The 24,103-nt window shown below is 34.8% G+C and overlaps 1 protein-coding gene across 4 annotated transcripts in view; it reads right to left on the reverse strand.

Annotated features, from left to right (window-relative positions):
* UBR3 (ubiquitin protein ligase E3 component n-recognin 3) overlaps nucleotides 1-24,103 on the reverse strand; it is a 103,092-nt gene that overhangs the window by 36,442 nt on the left and 42,547 nt on the right. Inside the window, exons 21-30 of one of the 4 annotated variants that reach the window (XM_085066500.1) lie at nucleotides 22,501-22,605; nucleotides 21,471-21,644; nucleotides 21,221-21,250; nucleotides 19,333-19,793; nucleotides 16,022-16,110; nucleotides 9,501-9,650; nucleotides 8,855-8,988; nucleotides 5,319-5,429; nucleotides 3,641-3,841; nucleotides 2,699-2,835 (exon numbers count right to left, since the gene is read on the reverse strand). In XM_085066500.1, the coding sequence (XP_084922626.1) occupies nucleotides 2,699-2,835; nucleotides 3,641-3,841; nucleotides 5,319-5,429; nucleotides 8,855-8,988; nucleotides 9,501-9,650; nucleotides 16,022-16,110; nucleotides 19,333-19,793; nucleotides 21,221-21,250; nucleotides 21,471-21,644; nucleotides 22,501-22,605 (1,592 nt within the window). Of the gene's footprint in view, nucleotides 1-2,698; nucleotides 2,836-3,628; nucleotides 3,842-5,318; nucleotides 5,430-8,854; nucleotides 8,989-9,500; nucleotides 9,651-16,021; nucleotides 16,111-19,332; nucleotides 19,794-21,220; nucleotides 21,251-21,470; nucleotides 21,645-22,500; nucleotides 22,606-24,103 lie in introns of all 4 variants that reach the window. The other 3 variants (XM_085066496.1, XM_085066499.1, XM_085066497.1) reach the window with 3 other exon arrangements.

Below are 24,103 nucleotides of genomic sequence, written 5' to 3' on the forward strand. Positions count from 1 at the left end.
TTGATTGTGGAGCTATTAAAATTAAAGCTACGCACACATGATTTGGGAATGATACACTGCACTAATTTCATAAATGTCAGCAAAGACAAGGAGGAATGCATATGAAAAGGGTACAAATTTTAAAAGACACAACTGTTGGAAAAGCAGGAGATAGCCAAGGAGCTGCTCTTCCAGCTGTGCATGCAAATCAGGATGCCGAGACCCAGAATGCCTCTTTTGCTAGGAAAACTGACAGCAGCTAGCCCTCCCACTAGGTGGTAGAGAGTTCTTTTGTAATTTCTTTTCTCTGCTACCAGTGACATATGCCTGGGTAAGCAAAAATGAAAAAAAACAAGTTCCTTTTTTCCTGAAGGAGAAACAACAACCTGCAGTCCCTGGCTACGAATCATTTCACCAGTAACATTCCCATTCCAGCAGGCAGTAATCCACTTCAAAGCTGGCATTCAGCTGGAAACTAGCATCTTTTAAGACAGGAGATGATGTCATTTTCTGACTGAAAATGGAACATGACTTATAAAAAGATTAAGAGTGTTAAATTCACATGTAATATATGGAGTTAATAAGAAATATCATTGCATTCAAATGCTCATCTAAACAGGGGTTAAATACCAGGAAAAACTGTTTAACAGCTGTAGATGGTCTGACCAAAACCAATTACACCTGGAACTAGAAATGCTCGAAAGTTACTGGTTTATAAGGAACACAAGAACTGGATGGAAATAAGGAAGAAACAGGTCAAATGACAGGCATAACTTACAGAGAGTAAATTACTTCAGTATGTGATTTTAATTGTGGATGGTCCATTATTTGATTACTTAGAACTAAATACACAGTAAAATCATACAAAGAAAACGCTTTCAGTTTGGAGGATGACTAGCTGATTTACATATTTATTTCCATAAATATAAACTGTAAAATTGTATTAAAATGTCTATTTAAAAGTTTAATTTTTTTCAACCTATAGTTCTTATAGCAATTTTCAAGTAGTAGAAGCATGTAAATGTGGATTGCTGCACTGAATGGTAAGAGAAGTTAACCACCTTGAAGTGATCTGCCAGGTTCCCTCATAAGTGATCTTAGGAGTTAAAGCAACAATACAGAAGGCTGGATCCAACACCTGAAATTCTTCAGTCACGGATAAATGAAAAATTGCTGACACCAGTCTAACCCTAACAGGAAGAGGTCACAAGGAGTACAGGTGACCTCTCCTAATCTTGGTGGTCAACCACGATTTCTCTCTCCAGCATTGCAAGAAGCAATGAAGTGCTGTTCTGGTTTGAGGTATTTTTAACTCTTTGAATGAAAACAAATCTTGGGCTCCAGGCATAAACATAGAAGTAATATATGGATACATTTAAAATATGTTTAGCTAGCTTTAAAAAAATTATATAACATTGCACCCAGAAACGTATTTTAACACCATTTTAGTATCTTAAATGGCAAGTCAAGTTATCGATACAAGTAATCATACTTTTATATGTGAAATAGTGATTTTGAGTCCTTTGTATTTTTGGAAAGGTATTAAAACGTATTGATTAACATATAATTGCTAAAAGTCTCAACATTACTTATCCTTGTATAGCATATACCACTTTAACTTGCTGTGTATAAAATTTCATAGCTCTTCTTTATCAGTTAAAATACTCTGAAAATACAGACAGTATTTATTTCAATAGACTTCTCTGATAATCTAAGTTGGAAGGGAATTCTGAGCATTAGATGGTCTAACCTGTGAAAAGCGGAATCTTAGATTTCATTACTCAAGAGTCCTGCTGAGCCAAACCTTGAATATTTCCACTGCTTATATACTAAAGACACTCAGCAAACAGAGTTTATGAAACTGCAATAAAAAAATGCTACTCAATGGTATCACTTCTGTGCTTGCAGTTTCTCTGCAGTCAGCACCTTCCCTGCAGGCTTCAGTAAGTCAAGAGTTTAGAAAATTATTTGCTTAATGAGTATTTCAACTTCTTATGGGAAAATCTTGTATTACAGTAACTCTGAATTTATTAACCATTCAGAGTATCTTAACATTAATCATACAGATAGAAGGAGGGACTGTTTGATTTTCTTGGAGACTGTATGCAACACTGACAGCTCTAAAACTACAATCAAAGATCACAAAGAAAATGCTGCCAGTTTCAACACTTTTTTAGAAGTCTAAAGACTACATGAAAAGAAATTCCTGGTTGCTGATGCAAAAAAAGCTCCTTCTGTGATCTTGAGTTAAGTAAATAAAAGTAAAGTCTGGCAGAGAGATTAAAAACATCTTGTGATTTAAAAACTAGCAATATGGCAACGACATAGAAAAATCTCATTCTGCCAAAGAGCAACAGAGGAGATTTGACAATTTGCAGGAGTAAAACAAGAAATGCAACCTAAAATTTTCATATATGGAAAGCAAAATCTTGTACAGAGAAGAAAACTAAATAAGCATATAACACAATGTTCTCCAGGTTTTGTGCCACTGCTGCACATAGTAAAAATGAACTGAGAGGCACATCTTTTCATCTTTCACAATGCCTGAATATGAAAATCAGAAAATGTAACCTTGACATACTGAGTATTTAAAAGGTCCTTTTTGGAGAAGATGAAGTTTTTTAATTTTTTTTTTTTTTTTAAAGAAGAAAGCTATCTGGTGACTAATACCATCACTGAGAAATACAAAAGAAAAAATATAAAAAGAAAAGTCACCCACCTGGCTACAGAATACATGAACAGGAAATCATTGTCAGGTGATCCAGGAGTCTTACTATAATCTGTATACTTCTTCTGTGTGGTGCTTTTTATATCTTTCATTACAGATTCCATTTCTTTACTGAGGTTGGTTTCAGACTACAAACAAAGACACAAAAGAAGATTAGTTAATTTTGCCTGAATAAATGCATTAGCTGATTGTAAAGCGTAGCACTTTCGTATTTGTAAATACACAGTTGCAAGTTATGAAAAAAATGGCATTAAAAGTCAGTATTCTGTCTCACAGAAGTGTCAGAATATTTTGGGAAGTTATTCTGATTTGTTCTGAATATGAAAACACAACTGTTTTGTCCATCTCCTAAGCTTAAGAATCCCACTGCTTGCACTATTTTAAGGTATATTTGCGCTGTACAAGTACACAGAAACATAAAGCATCTCCATCAAGACTGGAAGGTAACAAAAGTTAATACAATTTATTCTGTCATTCAGAGGACCTCATGAAGCTTTGTAACACATGAGCATCTGCAAACTGCTCTTTTTGTAAAACAAACAGTCCATACTTCAAGAACTTCTTAACAGACATTGTTTAAATAGCTTCCAGTTATGAGAATATTGTTTTTTCATTGCACAGTAATTATAAACTCTGACTTCAATCCATGTAAATTACTATGGAGAAAACTGAAAATGTTCTTAATAAAAGAATTACATTAATCACATTTTGTCACAGCTTTCAACTGTTTATTTTTAGTAGGTAATGCAGTAAATGCTCTAAATACTTTAAATTTCTTGATAAGAAAACAATAGTATGTTGTCTTCCATATCAGAAGAAAATGAACTTTCCCAGGTTGCCAGGTTTCTAAGAGATCACAAATGCAATATAATGTAAAAACTGAAAGGTAGAGGCAAATTAACAAGGATCTTTCTGCCTTACACTGATGCTTACTGGGAAAGTTCCCAGCTGTTCTTGAAGATCTTCCACCTCTTGTACAAGCTCTTGCATGCACTTGTTACTGTGGCTTTGCCAAACGCTTCTTTCCACGTTGTTTCCAGGGTAACAAGGAAGAACACTGTTAGCAAACTGCCTACACAGGGGACAGGTAAATTCTCCTTTGTCCACTGAAAAACCCTGGAGGACTTGGTCATTCTAAAAGAAAATAAAGAAGATGTAGGTGAAATGTGCAAACTATTATTGTTTCTTTAGTTTGACTTTTCAGGTGTATAGCTAAAAAAACGAAGTATAACCCCAAAAACTGTAAAGAAAGAATAATTAGAATAGTTCCCCATTTTAATGACAAAGGTCTTAGCTGCTAGAGACTGTCTTACAGTCCTTCAACACAACCAGTTTCCCTGATTTTCAAGTATTCTCCACTGTCAACAAAATCCCCATAATAAAGCAGGAAGACTTCAATGGAGTATCTTCAACATTTCAAGTGTGCTGTCTCTTTCTGACAATTCCCATAAAGTTTGAGACTCCAAGTACAGGTTGAAAAAAACCTAATCAGCCCTGATTATTTCTTGTATCACATGCAGGATCAAAAAAAGGACACAGAAGTACATGTTTGGGAAATAAGGGCATGTCCTCAGGATTCCTGTTAACTGGCAAGCAACCTTGCTTCAGCTTCATGAGTTGCCTCCATGGTTTCCCATGTTGATATCTGACTGTATTATGTAAAAATAATTATTCAGATGAACACAGGTCTATATGAACTATTTTGATGCTAAAAATGGTAGTAGTAAATATTGAAAATTATTATGCACTCATCCAAGTACTATTAAAGCATGCTAGGATCAGAAGTTCACTTAAATAATCTAGAAATCTTCAAGAACACAATTAGGTGGAATAACAGTTTATTTCAAGTTTAATAGAGAATCTACCAGAAAAATTCCTTCAGAATTTATATGATGCAAAAAAAATTACTTTTCCAAAATTCTGCAAAGCGAGACTCTACCATGAAAGTCTAGATTTTGCTGCTATATTACTTTATATAATTTTCATATTATTTTATATTTACCCTGATGACACAATTACTGTTGCAAGCAAATATAAATTAATATGGAAAAAAAAAGTTCATCATGGAATGCAATAAAGGTTGCATAGCTTCTAGTTTCTTTACAAGTCAAGTTTCACAGTATGAGCAATGCTGATACTAAAAATACAAGGAATTTCTCACCATTTTTCTCAAAATGAAATCAACAAAAATTACAACCCCCCCCAAACAAAAACAAACAAACAAACCAAAACTAAACAAAACCACACCAAAAAAACACCACCAAAAGCACCAAACAAAAAATCTGAAGAAATAACCCATAAAGTAATCTTGAACAAAAATGCTAGCCAATACAAAACAAGAAGTCATCACCTAGTCTTTGGTTTTTGCACTGGTTAATTTTATTAAATGTTTTTTCTGATATATCAGAATAACTAAAAACAAAGTACTTTTGTTAATAATGTCAAGATGCAATACGAGATTAAGTTATTAAGTTCTTGAAACATAATAAAACCATTCTGTACATTCATACAAAACATTTGATTGATCTGATTTGAACAGCAATAATCCAACTGATTTCAGTGAGAGCAGTTCAGATCCAATTAAGCAAGTATGATCTTCAGTTTTACTTACCCGTAAGGATTCCATGTAAGATTTGTGACAATCAATGTGTAAAGTGTGACCACAAGTTTGTACATAAACACCTCCTTCCCAGCCTATTGACACTGCTTGTAGGCAGGAACTCTAAAACAAATCAAAACCAATAAGAAAATACAAAATCAATTATATATGAAGTTATAAAAGTATTTACCAAAACTTTAAGGTTTACAAGATACACAGATTTTTATTTGCATGCTATCTAATTAAAAGATATCCTGAGGAAATAAAGAAAAAAATCTGTTTTATGAAGTGTTTATTTATGCTGACTTACATGGCTGTCATTATGCTATTCTTTCCAACAAACAGCCAAGAGTTTAATTTAACTTCTGCAGTTCTTGTCACTTAAGATAACAACTTCTTTAAGGAATCTTTTCCATTACAGCATCAAGCTGGGTCTAACTCCAACAGATGTTCCAATAGCAGAAATTATCCCACTTACAAGGGCAATATACTGTTCCAATACATTTAATTCAGTTTTGTAGGTAACCAAAGTAACAGTACCATAGTTGGATAATTAAGCCCAAATCTGTTAGTAAAAATCAATGTAAACACTTAGGGGTTTTAATGAGTTGTTGAACAGCATCATATATAACTCATCATAATTGGAAAAGAGAAAAAAATACTTGTTTAGTGAACTCAGTTTTATACCAGGTTTATTTTGAAAACATTAGTCTCATTCAAAGACTGCACTTACAGCCCAAAAGTCCAAAGAAGTTACTCCACTGGTATCTTTTTTTCAGAAAATAATGACCTGAAGAAACAATCACCTCTGGCAAACTTACAAGGAATTCTAGAAAATTCTCTTGCAGAATATCTAACTACAGTCAAAGTATTAAATTTCCATTTCTCAAAAATTTCATACACAGACTGAAATGGACATTCTGGTTATACATTTAAAGGACAGAAAAAGGTTTATGGCTACCAGAATTGGAAAACTATTTTTAGCGTAGACTTACTCTAAAATGGTCTTAAAAATAGTCTTAATGATGCAAAATCAGGGTACCATGAATAACTCTGACAGTTGCATTTTTTAAGGGTGTTCTAGTATCTCTCTCTCTTTTGAGCAGGAAATCAAAACAAAATTACAAATTTTAGCTATGGGACATGTTCCTGTTCACCATGCCTCAACCTGTCATTCATTATGTGCTGTGAGCCTCTCAGACCATAAAATAAGAAAGATTTTCTCCTGCTGATTCCTGCATGATTTAGCAGACTGCACTATTAACAAGGTCATATGATGTATCTGGCAAAGCCCTGCAGGACAAATGTTTCATTCGGGAAAATCATTATTTGCTGTATGTATCTAATGAGGCTACTGAGTAGCAGTAGCAAACAGGAAAATAAACCAAAACCCTAAAAACCCCAAAACAACCCTAAAGTCTTAGCAGCAAGGCTTTACTCTATTTCTCTTGAGCTCAGAAACAAAGGAGATTCCAAAGCAACCCATAGGCTTGGATGGAGCATACCTATATCAAGCTATTGGTTACAGAGTACTATGTGATTCTGAAAACAGTCCTATCAATTCAGTGTATGAATTTTTATCTCCTAAATCTTAGTCACACCTCTCCATATAAAAAAGAATCCCTTTCAGTGACTTTTCCTTTAATGGGCAAAAACTCTACTGCCCAACAGCAAGCATCAAATTCCAGCTAAGAAGGTGCAAAAAGGAATCTCTATGGAAAGAAGTGATCTGTTTTGCCCAATCTCTATGCAGCATGTAGCTTTTGAATGGTGTTTATTGGTTTTCTTTTTTTTTTCTTCCAGCAGAATAAGCTAGATCATATTTTGTAACTTAAAATTTTTACATCTAGGTGAAATTATTCACTTGCCTCCTGAAATCTGTTAGAGGAAGGACACTTGCTGGGGAGTACACTGGTGATAAACAAAAGGACTTATTGCTTAGCTTGGCTGAACAAGACACTCAAGACACTAGCAGATGTTTCCATTTTTATGTGAAAAGCAATTTAAGGATTAGTTCTTTCATGCAGAGACTTTTTTTTAAGCACAGATTGACCTGAAAACGTGAAAGCAAAAATGGCTAATTCAACTAATGTTTGAATTAGAACTGGAATTTTTGAAAGCAGGATGCATTTGCTCACTGCATTACAGTGTACGTTAAACTAATCTGTTGGTAGTGTTACTGCACAGAAAGGGAAATAGTAAGATCAAGTTTTGGTAACATTTTGCTTGGAACTCCTTCCACTTGTAGCATGCAAACATGTAAAAATAAAGCTCCACTTCAGCATTACTTCAATGGATTTTAATCACTTCAGCAGGAAAAATTACTATCTGAAACACTAAACCAATATCATCAATGTTAAAAGAAGAAAAGTTTGTCCACAGATTCTTTCTCAGCTAAAAGTCTTTTGTCCAAAAGTAATTTTTTGCTTAGGCCTTTAAGAGTTTCACTTTCTAGCACAGAAATGCATGGTATTTGCCTTAGAATAAGATCCTTTCTGAAAAGATTGAGCAAATTTTAAGACTGTATCAAAACAACTATGAATTTTACTCTACATTAATCTACATAAGGAAACTTGACTGCAGTTGGCAAATTTCAGTTATCTGTGGATGTTATTATGAAAAAGCTAGCAACTGTGTCAGAGAAAAAATTGCCAGTTTTTCCACTTTAAAGCCAATAGTTAAGCTTCTAAAGGCTCATTATTTAGTTAGAAAGGCCAAAAAGCTGGCGCCTCACCTAGGACTAGTCTATAGAAGCTAATTTAGGGTCACAGGTTATGTATTATTCTCCCCCAGAATGATTTCTCAGAAAAGTTGTATATTATTCAAGGAAAAGCTACACTTCCACAAAGGTGTACAACTGAACATGTCCTGCTAAGCTCTAAGAATTGGCTCTCAAAATTAAATGTGAAAAGCTGTAATTTGGCTTTGCAAAGTAATGCAAAACTCCGTTTGGTACAGCTAATAGATCCACAAAGCAGACGTTAACTACCAATTAATATAAAATTGAACTTCAAATGTTGTGCAGAGTTGAGGATTCAGCAGAAGAGGGTGCATTCTACTGGTTCCTCCTTCCCATCCACTCATCCTCTCCTTCTCTGCAGTGGCTCAGAAAACCTACAGATTAAAACAAGTCTTTCCACTTACTTTGTGCTGCCAAAATACTTTTACCTGATGAAGAGCAATTCCTTGACTGGGTTCTCTGAATGGCTGCAAGAGAACTAGTGTTTGCTTAGACACCAAAGCCACATTTCAAGTGTGTGGTCACACTGGATTGTGAAATGCCTTCTTCTAGAGAATACCTGTGTGGATATTTAATGACTATGTAGCCTGTAGATACACTAGATGCCTATCACCAAAAACATAACTAGGGGAAAGGCAGATGCTATTTAAAAATAAGGACCCTATCAAATGTAAACACTTCAGAATGCCTGCAACATGAAGAAGTATTCACTAAATATAGAAATGAAACTAGGAGAACTCTAAGGTAACTTTCATTTATCTCCTTAAATACAAATTTTTCTGAAGTCATGTTCCTATGAAATCCTTACGTCTTTGAAGTATCGCTGCAGAGTTGTCAGCCTGATGTCATGCAGTGCAGCACAGGTGTCCCAGGGATAGATCTGCTCCTCTTCAGTGGTTGGGAGCCTCTTTGGCTCAGTGCTATTGCGGCATTGCCCCAACACTGTGGGAAGAAAAGCAGCAATACAGAATGCAATGGGGAACAACAGGCTAAACAAGAAAACAATCAGGTAACTTTGTTTGTAACTATAGCGTGCTTTGTTGATGTTAAAAAGTAAAAACTTACTGAAGAATCTAAATACTGGAAGTTCTGCTTTTGCACTTGTACATAAAATATATATATACACACACACCTACACACACAAATGCTTGTATCTACATGCAGACCCACTGATGGCTGTTTAATTTTCTTTTCCTTTCAATACTGATTTTCCTGCATATCTGTAATGTACTGCTGCATTGTATTTGCAAAAATTAATAGGAAGTGGGAGCGAATTAAACTATTTGTTCTTTCCCCAAACATTTTAAAAGTTCCTTACATGTCTCACAGAGGACCAGCCACAAAAAAAAATAGGAAACTCTGTGGTTCCAGACTTCACGAGACACAACAGGATTTATGCACACATGCTAAAAGCTGCAGAAACACTGCTTTTCCTACAAGGTACACATTCATACCTGAGGACGCCTGTAATAGTACAACTAGCCCTGTAGGTCTGTCTTCAGTAGAAGGACCACTTTGTCCACAAATAACACAATCATATATTGCCTCAGAAACGTGCTGTTCGGACGTAGCTACCTCCATGGCAATATCAGCATCTGGAGATTCTAAAAACAAGCAAGAAAATTTATATTAAACAGAAAATAAAGAAACCCAATTGCATCTGCATTGAGGTAGTGATGAAAAAACATCAAAATATTTTCTCTAGTTTATCTACAACCAAAACATTGTCAGTTGTTTGAAATTAACTTCTCTGCTTCAAAGAAAGACACCTACAAAATGAACTACATGTTTTTCCATTGACAAAATTACTCCCTGTGGAATTAAATATTTCATTTAAGATTTGTATTAAACTTGATCTCTTTAAAACTTCTATAAAGCAGAGATCTAACACCTATTTCATTAGATATTATACTGAAAACTTTAAACATATAGTGATGAAGGGCAATGTATATGAATCTCTAGTAAAACCAGATTTGCTCATAGCTGACTGCAGGAACAAGTTAACATGGACACCTTAGAAATAATTTTAAGATGCTTAGACATAGTGAATGAAATGTGGAACTTTAAGTATTTTTTTCAATATGAAACTTGGACAATCTTGAAGAATTTGGGGTGCATTAAGAAAGCAACCAGCTGCGATGCAGCAGATGTTTTGCGTAACGTTTACTGTATACAAGACATGTCAGAGATCTGTTTTCTTAATGCTCCACATTCCTACTTCCGAGGTGCACAGAAAGGTTCAAGGCTAAGGACCAGCTCTGAAGCATCAAAGCCACTGCACTGACATAGCCTCGACCATGTAACAGTTGTGGTGCTGTTTTCAGGGCAAGCCATTTAATATTGTGTTACAATCAAAGGTAAGAATTCTTTACTGGCTTCAAAGAAAAGCACCTTAGGACTAAATGATCCACTCCTGACTGCTCAGGAACATATACAGTCAGGATCTTGATTTAGAATATGTGGGTTCTTTGTGTCTTTCCTAGAAGAATTTTTTCCGAAGGAAAACACTTCCTCCCTACCTTCAACCACACGCTTTATCTCTCTGATTAAGTAGGCCAAGGTACTAGACAGAAAATCCAAAAACCTTGAGTACAGCAACAGTCTTCATGTAGAATTGATTTTAAGAGAACTGCTATCTTCTGAAAGTCTACTACAAGTTTGGCACAGGAGGCTGCTGCCATAAGGAGAGGCGTGTTGGGTGCCAGGCAGTATATCTCTTTGCTATAAAAGGCTCCATGAAATGCTCTTGCTCACAGGGCTGAATCAAAATTACACTGTTTTAGTAACTACTGATTTCCCAGTCAGTTATTGAGGGTCATATGAAAACGAACCCTGATCTTCAGTGACGTGCAGTTGTTAATATTGTACACATGTCTATCACCATCTAGTGGCAGCCAGATGTACAATGAAAGAAAAAGCACAATGCATCAACTGCAAATGTCCAAAACATCCAGGAAACCTAGAAGCAAACTGTAGCACAGAAAGGAGGACATAAACACTAAATGCTACTTTTTGTATTTAACATCACCTCATAACTGTGTGATGCACACTCATATGCACCCATGTATCAAATACAGGAAATGACAGGGACTCCAGAGTTTCAGCTTTCTTTTTTCTCTTTCTCTAAAATATTGTCAATACAACAGAAAATATGCATCCATTCAATATATTTCCAAAGTGTAGAAAGAGAATACAATGTATCAATCTCATTTTGAAAAATTCAATGGAAGTAATCAAAATCTATCAATATTTAATTTACAAAATACCATTAATTCATCATAAATTGCTTGGTTTTTTACTTGAAAGGAAAGAAACCTGCAGAACTTATGATTTAAAAGGTGTTTAAAACTAGTTCAATATATGCAATTTATACCTTTTTGCCTATGGGGAACAGGCACATAAAAATCAGGCTAATTTAATTTTAGAATTCAATGATCAAGTGCATGCTTCCTTCACAACTACTTATATGTAGCTAGGCTACTCTGGCAAGCAATAGAATTTCAAGGAAAGTAAGCTATTAGCACCAAGGAAGACTTACTAATAAAATCATTTGCACTAAAGCTAGTAAAAGAAAACAAAGAGATATTGGCATGAAATTAAAATCTCAAATAATTAAGCATAGCAGAAAAACTGTAATGAAACAAAACCCCTCACTTCTTTTTGAAGCCTCTGATAAACCTCAATTACTTACTTAAACTTATCTCCAAACATTTAACATCATTGATTTCACACAGACTTGTCCTAATGATATCCACATGTGTGAAGAAGGAGCCAATGAAATATACAAGGTAAGACACATGGTGCAGGTATCAGTTCACCAAGTTTCTCTCATGAGATTTGTCTAATGTTGTAATACACCTTATCCCCTTACAGTGGATTCTGGAAGTTTTCTTTGTCCTTGTGATTTATTTCACAAATCTGAATAAATATGAACCTTAAAACACTGAAGGAGGATGAAAAAATTCAAACTCTGACAGAAATCCAGGGAAGAGCCAAACCCTATAGTTCCCAAGAATTTTTTTTAAGTTAATTATTTAGCTCTTTGTTCAGCTTCATACCAACAGAAGTTGAGACACAAAGTGACAAAAACCTAGCACTTCCTACCTCCTAACAAATACTGATCAACCTGCTAAAATCTAGCAAACTGATGTACTGCAGAATGCATTGCTGCCTGAATTTAATTTCATTTCTAGTCTCCAGAGCTAAGGAGGCATTCTATTATTTCCCCTACTCAGCAAAGCCCCAAAACCAAAAGGGCTTTGTAAACACAGTAAATATAGTTCACAATCTCCACTGACGGTAGTCAACATTTGTCCTGCTGTACACACTGTGTCAAAGCAGCCCCTTGGAATCAAAGCAACCATTAGTATGCTAATATTCTTTGCCCTGACCCAGCATACATATTCTCAAGAGATCAGTACCTAATTTATTTTTCTATCTGGGTTCAGAAGATTGAGTGTTAGGAAATATATGTCACCTTGCATTAAAACTCTGCGCTTCTTTTTAAGTCTAACTAAGGAATGCTGCATGAAGGACAAAATGACATCCTGCTAAGACACACATTGTAAGAAAGACATAAAAGATCAACTGCACACTTATCAGGATGCATTAAAAAAGTTAAAAATTTACACCGGGCATTTCAGAGGCAAGAAAACTACTGAAGAAATGAAAGATATCTCAGTATTTCTAATTAACAACCAATTATTAAATTTTCAATACTATTAGTAGTTCAGCAGCTTGCCTGGAATGGATCATATTTGTTTTTATGAAATTCAGATAAACAGATCTTTACAAATATCACCATAATTTGTTAAAGGCTACTATTAACCTAGAACTGAGTGGTTTAGTTTTGCTCTTATCAAGTCCCTGCTGAAGGTTATGAAGTTGCAAAAATCTCTTGCAGAGTTCCACATTCCAAGATAAACCATGGTCTCACCCTGAGGCAGTGCCCTCACAGAGCTCACAGGAGCTGGGAAGGTCTCTGGAGGTGAAACCAACAACACATTTTTGACTCTGGACAGTCTCCTCAGACATTTCAAGAGCTCTCTATGTTGTTTTTAGAACACTTTTCTTGGTTTATTTTTCTCCTTTTTTTGTTTATCCTGCAGTCAAACAGCTAAAGACAGCACAGTGGATGCTGTTCTACCCTAGTTCATTAACATAACTGTTTCTAAATTTCACCTAATTACTTCCAGGCAAGCTTGAATGGCAATGCAGTTCTGCAGATGTCACAGAATATAAATAGAAAGTAACAGGGGGCACAAATGGAAAGCGCTATATAATTGGAATTTTTTCTACAGTAACAGTGAAAGAAAATGCCACCCTTTATTTTCAGAATCTCAGATGAATTTGTGCATTTCAATTCAAATAAATAAATTCTACCGGTAAAATGCAACACATTTAATACTGAATAATTAATATGTAGTTAGGGAACTTCCTTTTAAGCCATGTTTCATTGCAGCATCCCAACAATCAAAGAGGAATACCTCAGGGGATTAAAAGTGGCTCAGTGAACTTTTTAAAACGCTTTAGAAACTATGAAGTATATGGGTTTTAATAAAATAATCTTTAAACTTAAGCTATTCTCCATTATTCCTATCCCCTCCTAGACACATTTCTTTTCAGAGTATTTCCAGTCTTCTATACTGTCAATAGAAAGGTATTATGAAGTTTTCAAGTGCTATACCCAAAACCAACTACAGCAATTCTCATATTTTACCACTGAATCACATCTACTTTTCATGGTTGAAGTTTTAAAAGATGATGGTGATAATCATATAAATTTGCCCAAATGACACCAACTGAAACAGTGCCAAAACAAGGCAGCTGAGGCCTCACCATCCCTGCAATTCTGACAGTATTATTACTGTTAAAACAAGTGAACAAAATGAAGAAATAAACCTATTGCTGAACTTCAATCTATAATAAAAGTAATAGGTAACAGACTGTGTGAGAGGGGAATGAATTCTGACTGATTTTAGTATGAAAGGCTTTTTTTATTTTCAGACAGCTATGCTACAATTCAGGGTGAACCTATGAATTACTTAAGAGTAGTTTTAAATTGAATCACTCCACAAAGACTAGTTTCAGAATTCTTACTGTGTCTTGTGCTTTAAAATTAAGAGTAACAGTATCTTCAGAATTTTCTTTAGCATGTAGAGACTGCATTCACAGCTGAACAAACCCCTTAGGTCCAACAAACTGAAGAAAATATCCCTGGCAAAAATTAATCTAGATTTTTAAACTAATATCATGCACTGTAATGGTACATGTACTTGCTTTCTGTGAGTTTTTTTAATGCCAGTCAGAACATAAAAGCTAGTTAATTCTGGACTATAGTACTAATTCAGTGTATTTTCATAAAGTCAGAAAATGGAATGACAACATAAAAGACACTGGAAACAGCTAGTGAAAAGGCAAAGTAATTATTAGTTAACACAGTGCCTGGATTTCTGTTCAGCTGTTTCCAAATGTCTTTATGTAGAATAATTTAATGAAAAGGTAGTTCATTAAGTTGATTCTATGTAGTGCTGCGCATGACCTGGTATAATTGACAACAAACTACATTTTACATTGAGGCATCAGAAGTTACTAATTATTTAAATACGAAGAAGCAAGCAATTTAAATGCCCAAGAACTTTTTAATGCACAATCATAAACACAAAGGCCCAGGTCTGCCTCGCTGAGAATTTAATATTAATTAACTAAAAGCTAAGTGTTCCCAGTTCTTCACACAAATAAATGCTCTGTAATTTACTGATTTGGCCACTGCGATTTCTCTGCAAATCAAAGTAGTTATCTTAAATATAGTTTATAAAACTTATGTATGGAAGTATTTACACACATTTATGTAGATATTCAACTACAGATATATCTCTATTGGCAGGTGTATCTATATCTATATATATACCTGATTTCATACATAAACCCCATCAATTTCAAAGATGCAGTATGAAGAATTCAAAATATAGGTGACTGAACAATCAAAGTTTCCCAGTTATTTTCAGTTAGCCATGAAGGTATAAAAACCTAATTTTTTAATAAGGATTCTGCAAGGTTCTTCTTTCCTCCTTCAACAAATAGATTACAAAGAAATAGCTACCCATTTAATGAGGTTGACTTAGAATACAAAATTCACAGATAAAAATTAAGTGCATGCCCTCCAAACACAACACTATATACAAAGTGATTAACTTCATAGAATCATAAAAAGTTTCGGTTGCACAGGATCTTAAAGATCGTCTAGTTCCAACCCCCCTTCTATGGGCAGGGACATCTTCCATTAGACCAGGGTGCTCACAGTCCCATCCAAGACTGCTGTATCCAAAACCTTAATAAGTATAAATAAATAAATAAATCTTCTCAGCAAGCTGTGAACTGAAGGGAATTTAACAATTTCAAAAGACAGACTTTCTCAGAAAATACTGTTATCAAAGTATTTCTAACCAATGCTTAAACTCAAATCAAAACCATAGCAGATGATAATTGATGGAAAGAGGGGGAAAATACCTGCTTTTTCTTATCTTTCAGAAGGTGAAACTTTTACCTTATTAAAATTTGAGGCTCTACAGAGAAATAATTTTAAATTTTATTATTACAGATTAAACACAGTCTTTAAAAGACAAAACTAATTTTGGGATATTTTATATTACAGGTAAATACTTTAAAACATCACACAATCATTTAAAGCACTGTAGATTAAGAAAAACTAGGCATAAATTTATGTCCTACAGATTAAATCTATTGTCTAACAATTATGTGTTCAGTAGTATCTGTCTAAAAGCTTCTTAAGAAGTGTAAAGTTAACAAGTGAATACAAAAGTAGATTCTGAGGGAAGGATTTCCTGTTTAGTTGGGGTAGTTGATGGTTCGGGGGTTTTTGTATGTGTCTTTGTTTTTTAAACTGAGTAAAAACCTTAACACTAACATGTGGTAGAAGAAATAAAAGCAAGCAGTCAACCACACAAAAACGTACCAACATCCATGGCAGTTTCCATGAAGCTTTTCTGCCTTGAGGCAAATTCAGCCAACAATTTCTGTTGCCTTTCTCTAGCCTTCTGTCGTCTAAGTGAAAGAAGGGAGAATAAGAAAAAATAAGTATACATAATCGAGCAAAAAAACCCTTTATAATGTTAGGCTGATTACAGTTACCACCTTAAACAGTATCAGTGCAAATTAAGGTTTATATAAAGAAATAATTTCCAAGCCTAAAAAATGAATCTCTTGCTTTAAAAGTGGAGTTTTTTCAGAAGTTAGTGTTACTTTCTTTTGAGTCTGAAAATTAGGCCATAACATCACCAGAAAAGGAAGCCAAGACCTTAGCCTTGAAACATTTTTACCATGGGAAGAAAAAGTGCAGTGCCACTTATACAAAACCAAGTACTCCTGTTAGAAACCAACATCTGCAAGTTAATAATAACAGTAAAAACAAAAGCCTACCTCACTCGCTTTTGATATCAAGCTTGATGGCAAGGCAAACAATTACGAATAATTTATTTTCCAGCTAAGGCTCCTCACAGTGGTTCCTTCATCTCCACTTCCACCCAAGATACTGGCCACCAACAGCTTTTATACTTGGATTTAAAGAACCTTGAGAGTGTGTCAGATTAAAAGCCCTTATCTCCCTGAAGCCAAGTTGACTTCACTAACTTTTTCCTCATTGTTTGTCACAGCTCTGGATTTACAAATGGAAGACTTATTCTTGTCTATCCTTCTATTGAAACTGTATCAGTGACCTGTACAAGGCTGCATCAACAGCTATATAACTCCCTAAATAAATTTATACTGCAGTGAGCACAGGAATATTGATGTATGTAAAAATATAAAGAAAACAGGTATTAATTTTCCTTACTTTGACATGAGTTTACAAATAGAGGAAATGGGAGAGTAGAAGTGGGAAAAGCAAGTAAAACCCCTACAGCACAGCTGCTCACCACACAGAACATGCCCTGAGCTGAGGGGTTTACACAGCACCTCCCCAGCACAGCTACAGAAGCTCTATCATAGCTACAAATTCTGTGCATCAGCATTTGCAGGGCATTTTTCCCACTGCACACGGATGATTCAGGTAACTAACGTGGGCTTTAAAAACACCACTTGGCATCTGATAGTCTGACGGGTGAGTCCTCTTTAGTCTCAAGCACTGCCTGATTATTAGTGACCTAGTATTGGCATGCACAGGCCCAGAGCAACTTATGGAGTTATCCTGAGGTGGCCTGTTGATAAGCCAAAGCTTCTAACTTGTTTTCTTAAAGGCATCCTAAAGACCCAGATACTTCTGCCCATTTATCTGCTACATCATACAGTCACCATTTCTCAAAATAACTTCTATTTACAACATAACTAAGATTCATTATTCTGAGGATCAGACTAGGGCATTCATTAGACTTGGTTTTATTTATTTCTCCCTGGAAATTTCTCAATAAACACCTTGACTAAAAGCAGTGACTGTAAATAGATGCATTTAATAAGAAGACATAAACAAACTCTGACAGATTCAGTACACCTCAGTAATTTTCCATGATGGCCCATGGGAATATGACACTGCAATTGAAAAAATATTGCAAGCAGCTCAAGCTCGCGTCTAGTTCTGTATTTCAGTTTCTATGGCAACAATCCATTGCCTGAGTGATGCCATTACATGTTGAAGTAAGCTAAAAAAGGTGCTTGCTTAATGTGCACAGCCTGCTCAGTCTTCACTGATACAAAACCGGAATTGGGGGGAAAATTAAAACAAAACAATCAAAGCAGTAAAAATTACGGTGTGGCTTTATGACCATTATCACTCTATGAGTTTAGTAATTTCAATTATCACACTGTCCATTAATAAAATTCATGGGTCCACCACTACCAGTACAAATTTGAGAAGAAGGTAATAATCACTCAGAACAACAAAGAATGGGAAATATTCATTTCCATCATTGCTTTAGCCCCCAAACTTAACTGAAAACTTGAAAGTGCCTTCAACAGATCCTTGAAAATACCACATCCCTTATAGGGGGAAAGGAATGACCTTACCTTTTCTATATGAAAAGTTACTTGTTTCAGCAGTGCCTGTGCATATCCTGTACATAAATCTAGCACTGCTGAGTACCACAATAATGATTAGGTGCCCAAGAAGTAGCTGTGTTTTACCTAAAGCAGCTATTCATTCTGGCTTTTTCTGATCAGCAATTTTACTTGCTAAACCTTGACTATTTCTTTCATTAAATGAACCAATACAAGCAATGTTGAAAATTAAATAAACACTACCAAGACAAAAATAATTTTACTTTGTAAAGTCTGTAACATACAAATATACTAAATTTATTTGCCATATTTTTATGCGTAATTTTCCAGTACAGTGTAGGTCTTGAACATATCAGAGAGAATTTAATGAAAAATTTCTTTTCAAACAAATAAAAATAGCAGAAAAATAAAGGTAATCCAGAAACCAACTGAGTCAGATGACTGCACTTTTCTACCCAAGCTTCTAGAACCATAACTACGTACTCTGGTCATATGAACCGTTCAAAATACTACATGAACAAGCACTCAATGGTCTTCTTGTCCATTCCAGCCTGTGCTCTCTCTACTTCAGCTACTGTGGTAAGCAGTCTGACCAGAACTCCCCAGTTTCTATGCCCTAACCTTCTAACACTATCCACTGTGCTCTCCCTTTGAATACCATGTTCCAGTCTTGGAACAGACATCTGGCATGACAGTATTCAGGCCACATAATAAGAAAATACAAACTTATTTTTTTAAAAATATATTAATTTAAAAAAATTAAAACATACTTTTAAAATTGAATGGGTCAGACAAGCAAAAAAAGGTAGAATTATGAAACCCATATATAGTAAACAAAACCACAAAACAATCATGGGGTGATGTGTGCATGGAAATCAAGAGACAATACAAATAAAAGTTCTAATTTATCTTCAAGTTAAGCCACAAAAGGTAACACAATCTTAATTCTACACTGTTGTATGTATGAGTTCTATAAATGGCAACATAAAGGGTGAACATATATATCACATAAAATTACTATTAAAATCTTCTCATTTAAAGATCTAAACCAGCAAGGTACAGATTCTTCCTCAGTACCCATGTAAATCATGTACATTCAAACCAGATAAAGAGAACTGTAGAATTAAGACTTACCTTTTAGTATGCAATTTATACAAAATCTATCAGCTAGTTTTATACAAAAAACTATCAGTCTATCAAAACAATCAAACTATCAATCAATACATGCACAACATACACTGTCCTTCTACTGCCCCTTTATCTTGTTATTAATGTTACCTTTCTTCTTTATCCAAAGTTTTCTTCTCTGCAGAACTGATCTTTTTCGGCGGTACAGGAGGTGTCACCTTCCTGCATATCTCTTCAATTATACGTTTGTTCAATCTGCTCTGCACAGCAGCTTTCAGCAAAATTCTTTCTACTGCCGTCATTCCGTCTCCGTGAGAGTATCTTGGAATTTCTGGGTGGATTAAAACATCCACATCATCCAGCCATGGGGGATAGTAAGAGTTTTGTTTTCCTGAGAGTTTGTGATGCAATTTAATCAGCAAAGACAGTATGCTTTCCTTGACTTCCAGAATGGCTGTAGTTAACTGTGGAGTTGCACCAGGCGCTGACCATTTCATTGATGTTTTGGGCCGAACCACCTGATTTGCCTCACTGGTGTTCCGATTGATGATCTCCTGAAATTTCTTCCTACGTTCTGCGACCAAACTGAACACTTGAGCTGTCCCTGAGTTCTTGGGAAAAAAATTATCATGATTAATTTGCAAAAATACAAGTATAAACAACATACATTTCTCAAACTATGGAAAATACTTCAAGCTAGGAAGGATGAAACTTAAAGATTCTTCTCTGCTCCCAAAATGTACTGAAAATTAGGATAGCAAAATACTAACCCTGTATATTGTATTTTTGTATGTCTGCTATATGCGACTGCATAAAAAGCCAAGTACCAAACAAAACCATCCATACCAAAACAACTAACAACTGATTTTACTCATCTAACTTACAATTCTGTCATCCAAGTAATATTTCCTTAGTTTTCTGGAATAGTAGTAATTTCAGTATCTTTATGTCATTTAAATGCCTTTATTCAAGTCTACTGAGCACTGTTGCACAATGTAACTCATAATGTCACAGGTGGAACACAGGTGAGCCCACACATCCCCATGGGCATTGCTCACTGTGTGTGGATTCATCAGGTAAGATCCAGGAGCCACATACCCCTATCTGCCAGCAGAACTTGCTATCCAGAGCACATGAGCACATAAGCACAGCTACATTAATGACAGAGCCCATTTAGATCTATCTTATACTACTCTTGCTTGCAGTACCGAATTAAGGATCCATATACTGAATCCACAGCAGAAAAATATTTCTTCAATGTTTTGAACATGAAATTCAGCACACTAACATCTTACCCTCTCCTCCTCAGAAGGTTGGGCAATTAAGAGTATCAAATACTGCAGACATCAACCATAAAAATGGGATTCTGACAATCATCTCACCTACCTTATGTTTTCATCTGTTTCATGCCATCTCCCTACTTTTAGATTTTGTCTATTTTTCTGACATGAACATGCAAAAGAAATATCCATTGTATTTTGCTATATATGGCACACAGTAATCACAAGTGCTGTATACAATAGATGCAGAAGCAAGACTGACACAGAGATTATAGCATCTACCGCCTATAAATCTTTCAGGATCCCACCATTTACTTTTTTTTTTTCACAACAACAAGTTACTAATAATTATTTCAAACACACTTTCAATATAAGGTTAAACTTACCTAGACTCAAGAAAGCTAAGACTATTCTACATTATTAAATGTTAGTAGTATCTTGGCAAGACCAAACAAGCCTAAACACAAAGCTCAAGCAGTAAGCTACTCAGGTTTTGCACTGCTGCAACCAATGACATTTTATATTTGATAGAAAGCTTTCATTTCCAAATACATACTAAAAATGTAAAGGCATTTTATTGCTTAAAAGTCTACTAACTAAGATTACCATCAAGAACATGAAAAAAGCATGAGTCCTTGCAATATGAATTAAAAGGAAGTTCAAGAAAATTAGAAGATTCCATTGAATGTTAAGGTGAGCACAATTAAAGCCATGTTGCTAGTTAATCGCTTAGGAGAACAAACTGCACACAGATCTACCTCTCTCTGGAGGCTCTTCCGCCTTGAACTCTGGTAGATTGAGGACAAAAAAAGTCATTAAATACATCATTTCGAAGGAGGTATCATTTGAAATAACTTCTGTTTCTGCTATCAGTACACTTATGAGAAATAACTGAAGGAAAAAAAATATCCTAGGAAATTCATAAAAACAGTGACAAAACTAACAAAAATGTCAACACAGGCAATAACCTAAACTAACCTAGAGAATCTGGTATTTGTATATACTCACTTGTGATGAGGCTAAACCATCAGAACTTGTACTTGCAGGTGGTTCCCTCTTCACCTCAGGAGCAGTTTCTGGTACTCTTACTCGGACATAATTAATGAAGTGACGCATGTTAGAAACCAAGTTACTACCTGGAAACCAACTATCATGGCACCGCTCTTGTCCACCTGCAGATTCCTAAAACAAATAAAAAAACTCTAGTATACTTTCTCTGATATATTAAAATAATTTATGTTGCTTTTGTAACTGTGTTACAGAGACCATAATATCTCCATAAGATAGGAACAGTATGTTGAACATTATGTAGCTCAACAAAGCTAATATAGCTCTGAAACATTTTGATGACTGATGTGAGGCCTGTGAGGACCACAGGGCTGAAAAATATGTGTTTTATTTTAATATAATCAAATACAGCCATTAGTGCTAGCCAGCAGAAGTAGAAGAAACTCCAGAGAGCAAACCAAAGCTGTACAATGTAAGATTATTACAAAAATCAGAAATATACAGAAGTCAATCTCTGGAAAAAAATGTGGCAAATTCTTAGTCAAAAAGCAGTGTTGATCAGTGAGAAAAACTATGGTAATATAAGGGAATCTGAAATCACAAAAATAATGGCTCTTTGTATTCAAATCACATCAAAAGTAGAATTAGAATTCTGACTAATGCACATATTTTAGAACATCATACAGATTTTTAGCAATAAAATGCTCAGTGACAAGGGCTTCAGTTGAAAAATTAGAGATTTTTAGACACAATGATTCAAAATATTTTTTGCACGATTTTATTTATTCACAGAGTAGTAAAGATCTAATCAGTGTTGTCAGATCACACATACAGAAACTACTGAAAACATAACAAGATACCATACACCTCCCTACAACAGCACATTTTTGTTGTTTTTATTAGTTGTTCCCTATATAAGTAAAAAAAGATGCTTAATTCTAATACCTCTGGTAAAATCTAATTCTAAAGAATACTGAATCATTAAACAATACCTTTGTATTTTGAAGAAAAAGATGGTATTTATTCTTACCTCTTCATCTGATTCTTGTTCAGGAGAATTTTCCAACCCCAGCTCAATCAAATATAAAACCATGCAAAGCACATGCTCTGATAAATTCTGATGATCCATTAATATCTAGGTAGCAAAAGAGAATATCACATCATAGAAGATTAAGGCTTAAGTACATGTAACTTTAAAAAAGAGTGTTCTGGATAATACATTTTTTGACTCTTCAGTTTTTGTGGGTTTTTGGGTTTTTTGTCTTTAATTTGATTAAAAATTATTTAAGGGTTTAGAAAAAACCTAACCTTTGATCAACACCACAGAAGCAAAATTTAATTTTACATCTTTCCAGTCAAACAAATTTGTATCTTACAGTTATTACTAGTTCAAGCTGTGATTGACTTTAACACCAGAGTGGCAGGTGAGGTTGCTTAGACATCACTCCTGCCAGTTACGTGCAGAGAGCTGCTCCCAGCCTCCCCTTCCTTTTTCATGTGATCAATCACCAAAAGGCCTCACAAGGTCCTACTCCTGTAAGTGATGCTGACATAACTGGGAACACCATAAGGGTTAACATTAATTTAGTTCACAACCATCTTCACATAATCTTTTTCATTTACAAATAATAAACGACCTTATCTTTAAATTAATAAATGCCCATATCTTTTTTCTAACACAGCTTTCAATGCACTGAGAGGAAGAACCAGTACTGCTAAAATTAAAAACCAGGACAACTTTCCTCCTGAGAATATTCTGAATTAAAGGAAAGAAAATGGAAAAAAAAATGCAAGTTACGAAGAAAGTAGGTGAGAAAATATGCTTAAAATTTTATTGTACACAGGTTACTATAAAGCTAGTATTTTTAGAGTGTAGCCTAGTAAAGTTTTAAATATGACTTGGTTTTGAATGGATGAATTTTCTAAGTAGATAAAACCAATAGGACCATCAGAGAGGTAAAGTTCGTTAAAAAAAATACTGTTTTACAATACCTTTTCTAAAAAATTATTTTGAGAAGCTGATTTAATCAAAATTAACCAAATCTGATATAATAGAGGTTATTTAATTAAAAAGGGGACTCAGTATTATGTTAATATGAAGAGCATTTGCAATTGTACCAGTCAGAATCAAAATCGTATTGATCAATGCTTCTGACAAGTAACATCACCAAATAGAGTTTACTGTTCTTCCACAGGAAGTCCCAAGAGCCAAGAGATACAATAAAGGCTTCATGAATTGGCAAAATTTCACAGAGCAGATGTTATTTAAGCTGACCCATAGAATCAACCACAATGTATTTTCCACAATGTAAATCTGGTGGAAAAGTATTTGGCATTCCATGTAAAACAGCAACCCAGTAATGGCTAGGATTTGTAAGATTTAAGCTCTTGAAGGTTCTCAATGGAGTAAGAGAAAAAGTGGACAAAGACCCCCAAGCAAGACTGTAAAAAGTGATGCATTCCTTCCCTATATTCTCCATTTTTGTTCCATGTCAAAAGATTATTTGATCTTCTACATACTCCCAAGCTCTCCTTTCCTTCCTTCACCAGCCTTCCTGTAGTACAACAGACATTTTCTATCCAACAGAAATTTAACGGTGAAACAAAATATCAGTTTTAGGTAAGCTTGGAAG

The sequence above is a fragment of the Lichenostomus cassidix genome, chromosome 7 (genome assembly GCF_008360975.1).
Source record: "Lichenostomus cassidix isolate B80296 chromosome 7, HeHo_3.0, whole genome shotgun sequence".
NCBI classification, from domain to species: Eukaryota; Metazoa; Chordata; class Aves; order Passeriformes; family Meliphagidae; genus Lichenostomus; species Lichenostomus cassidix.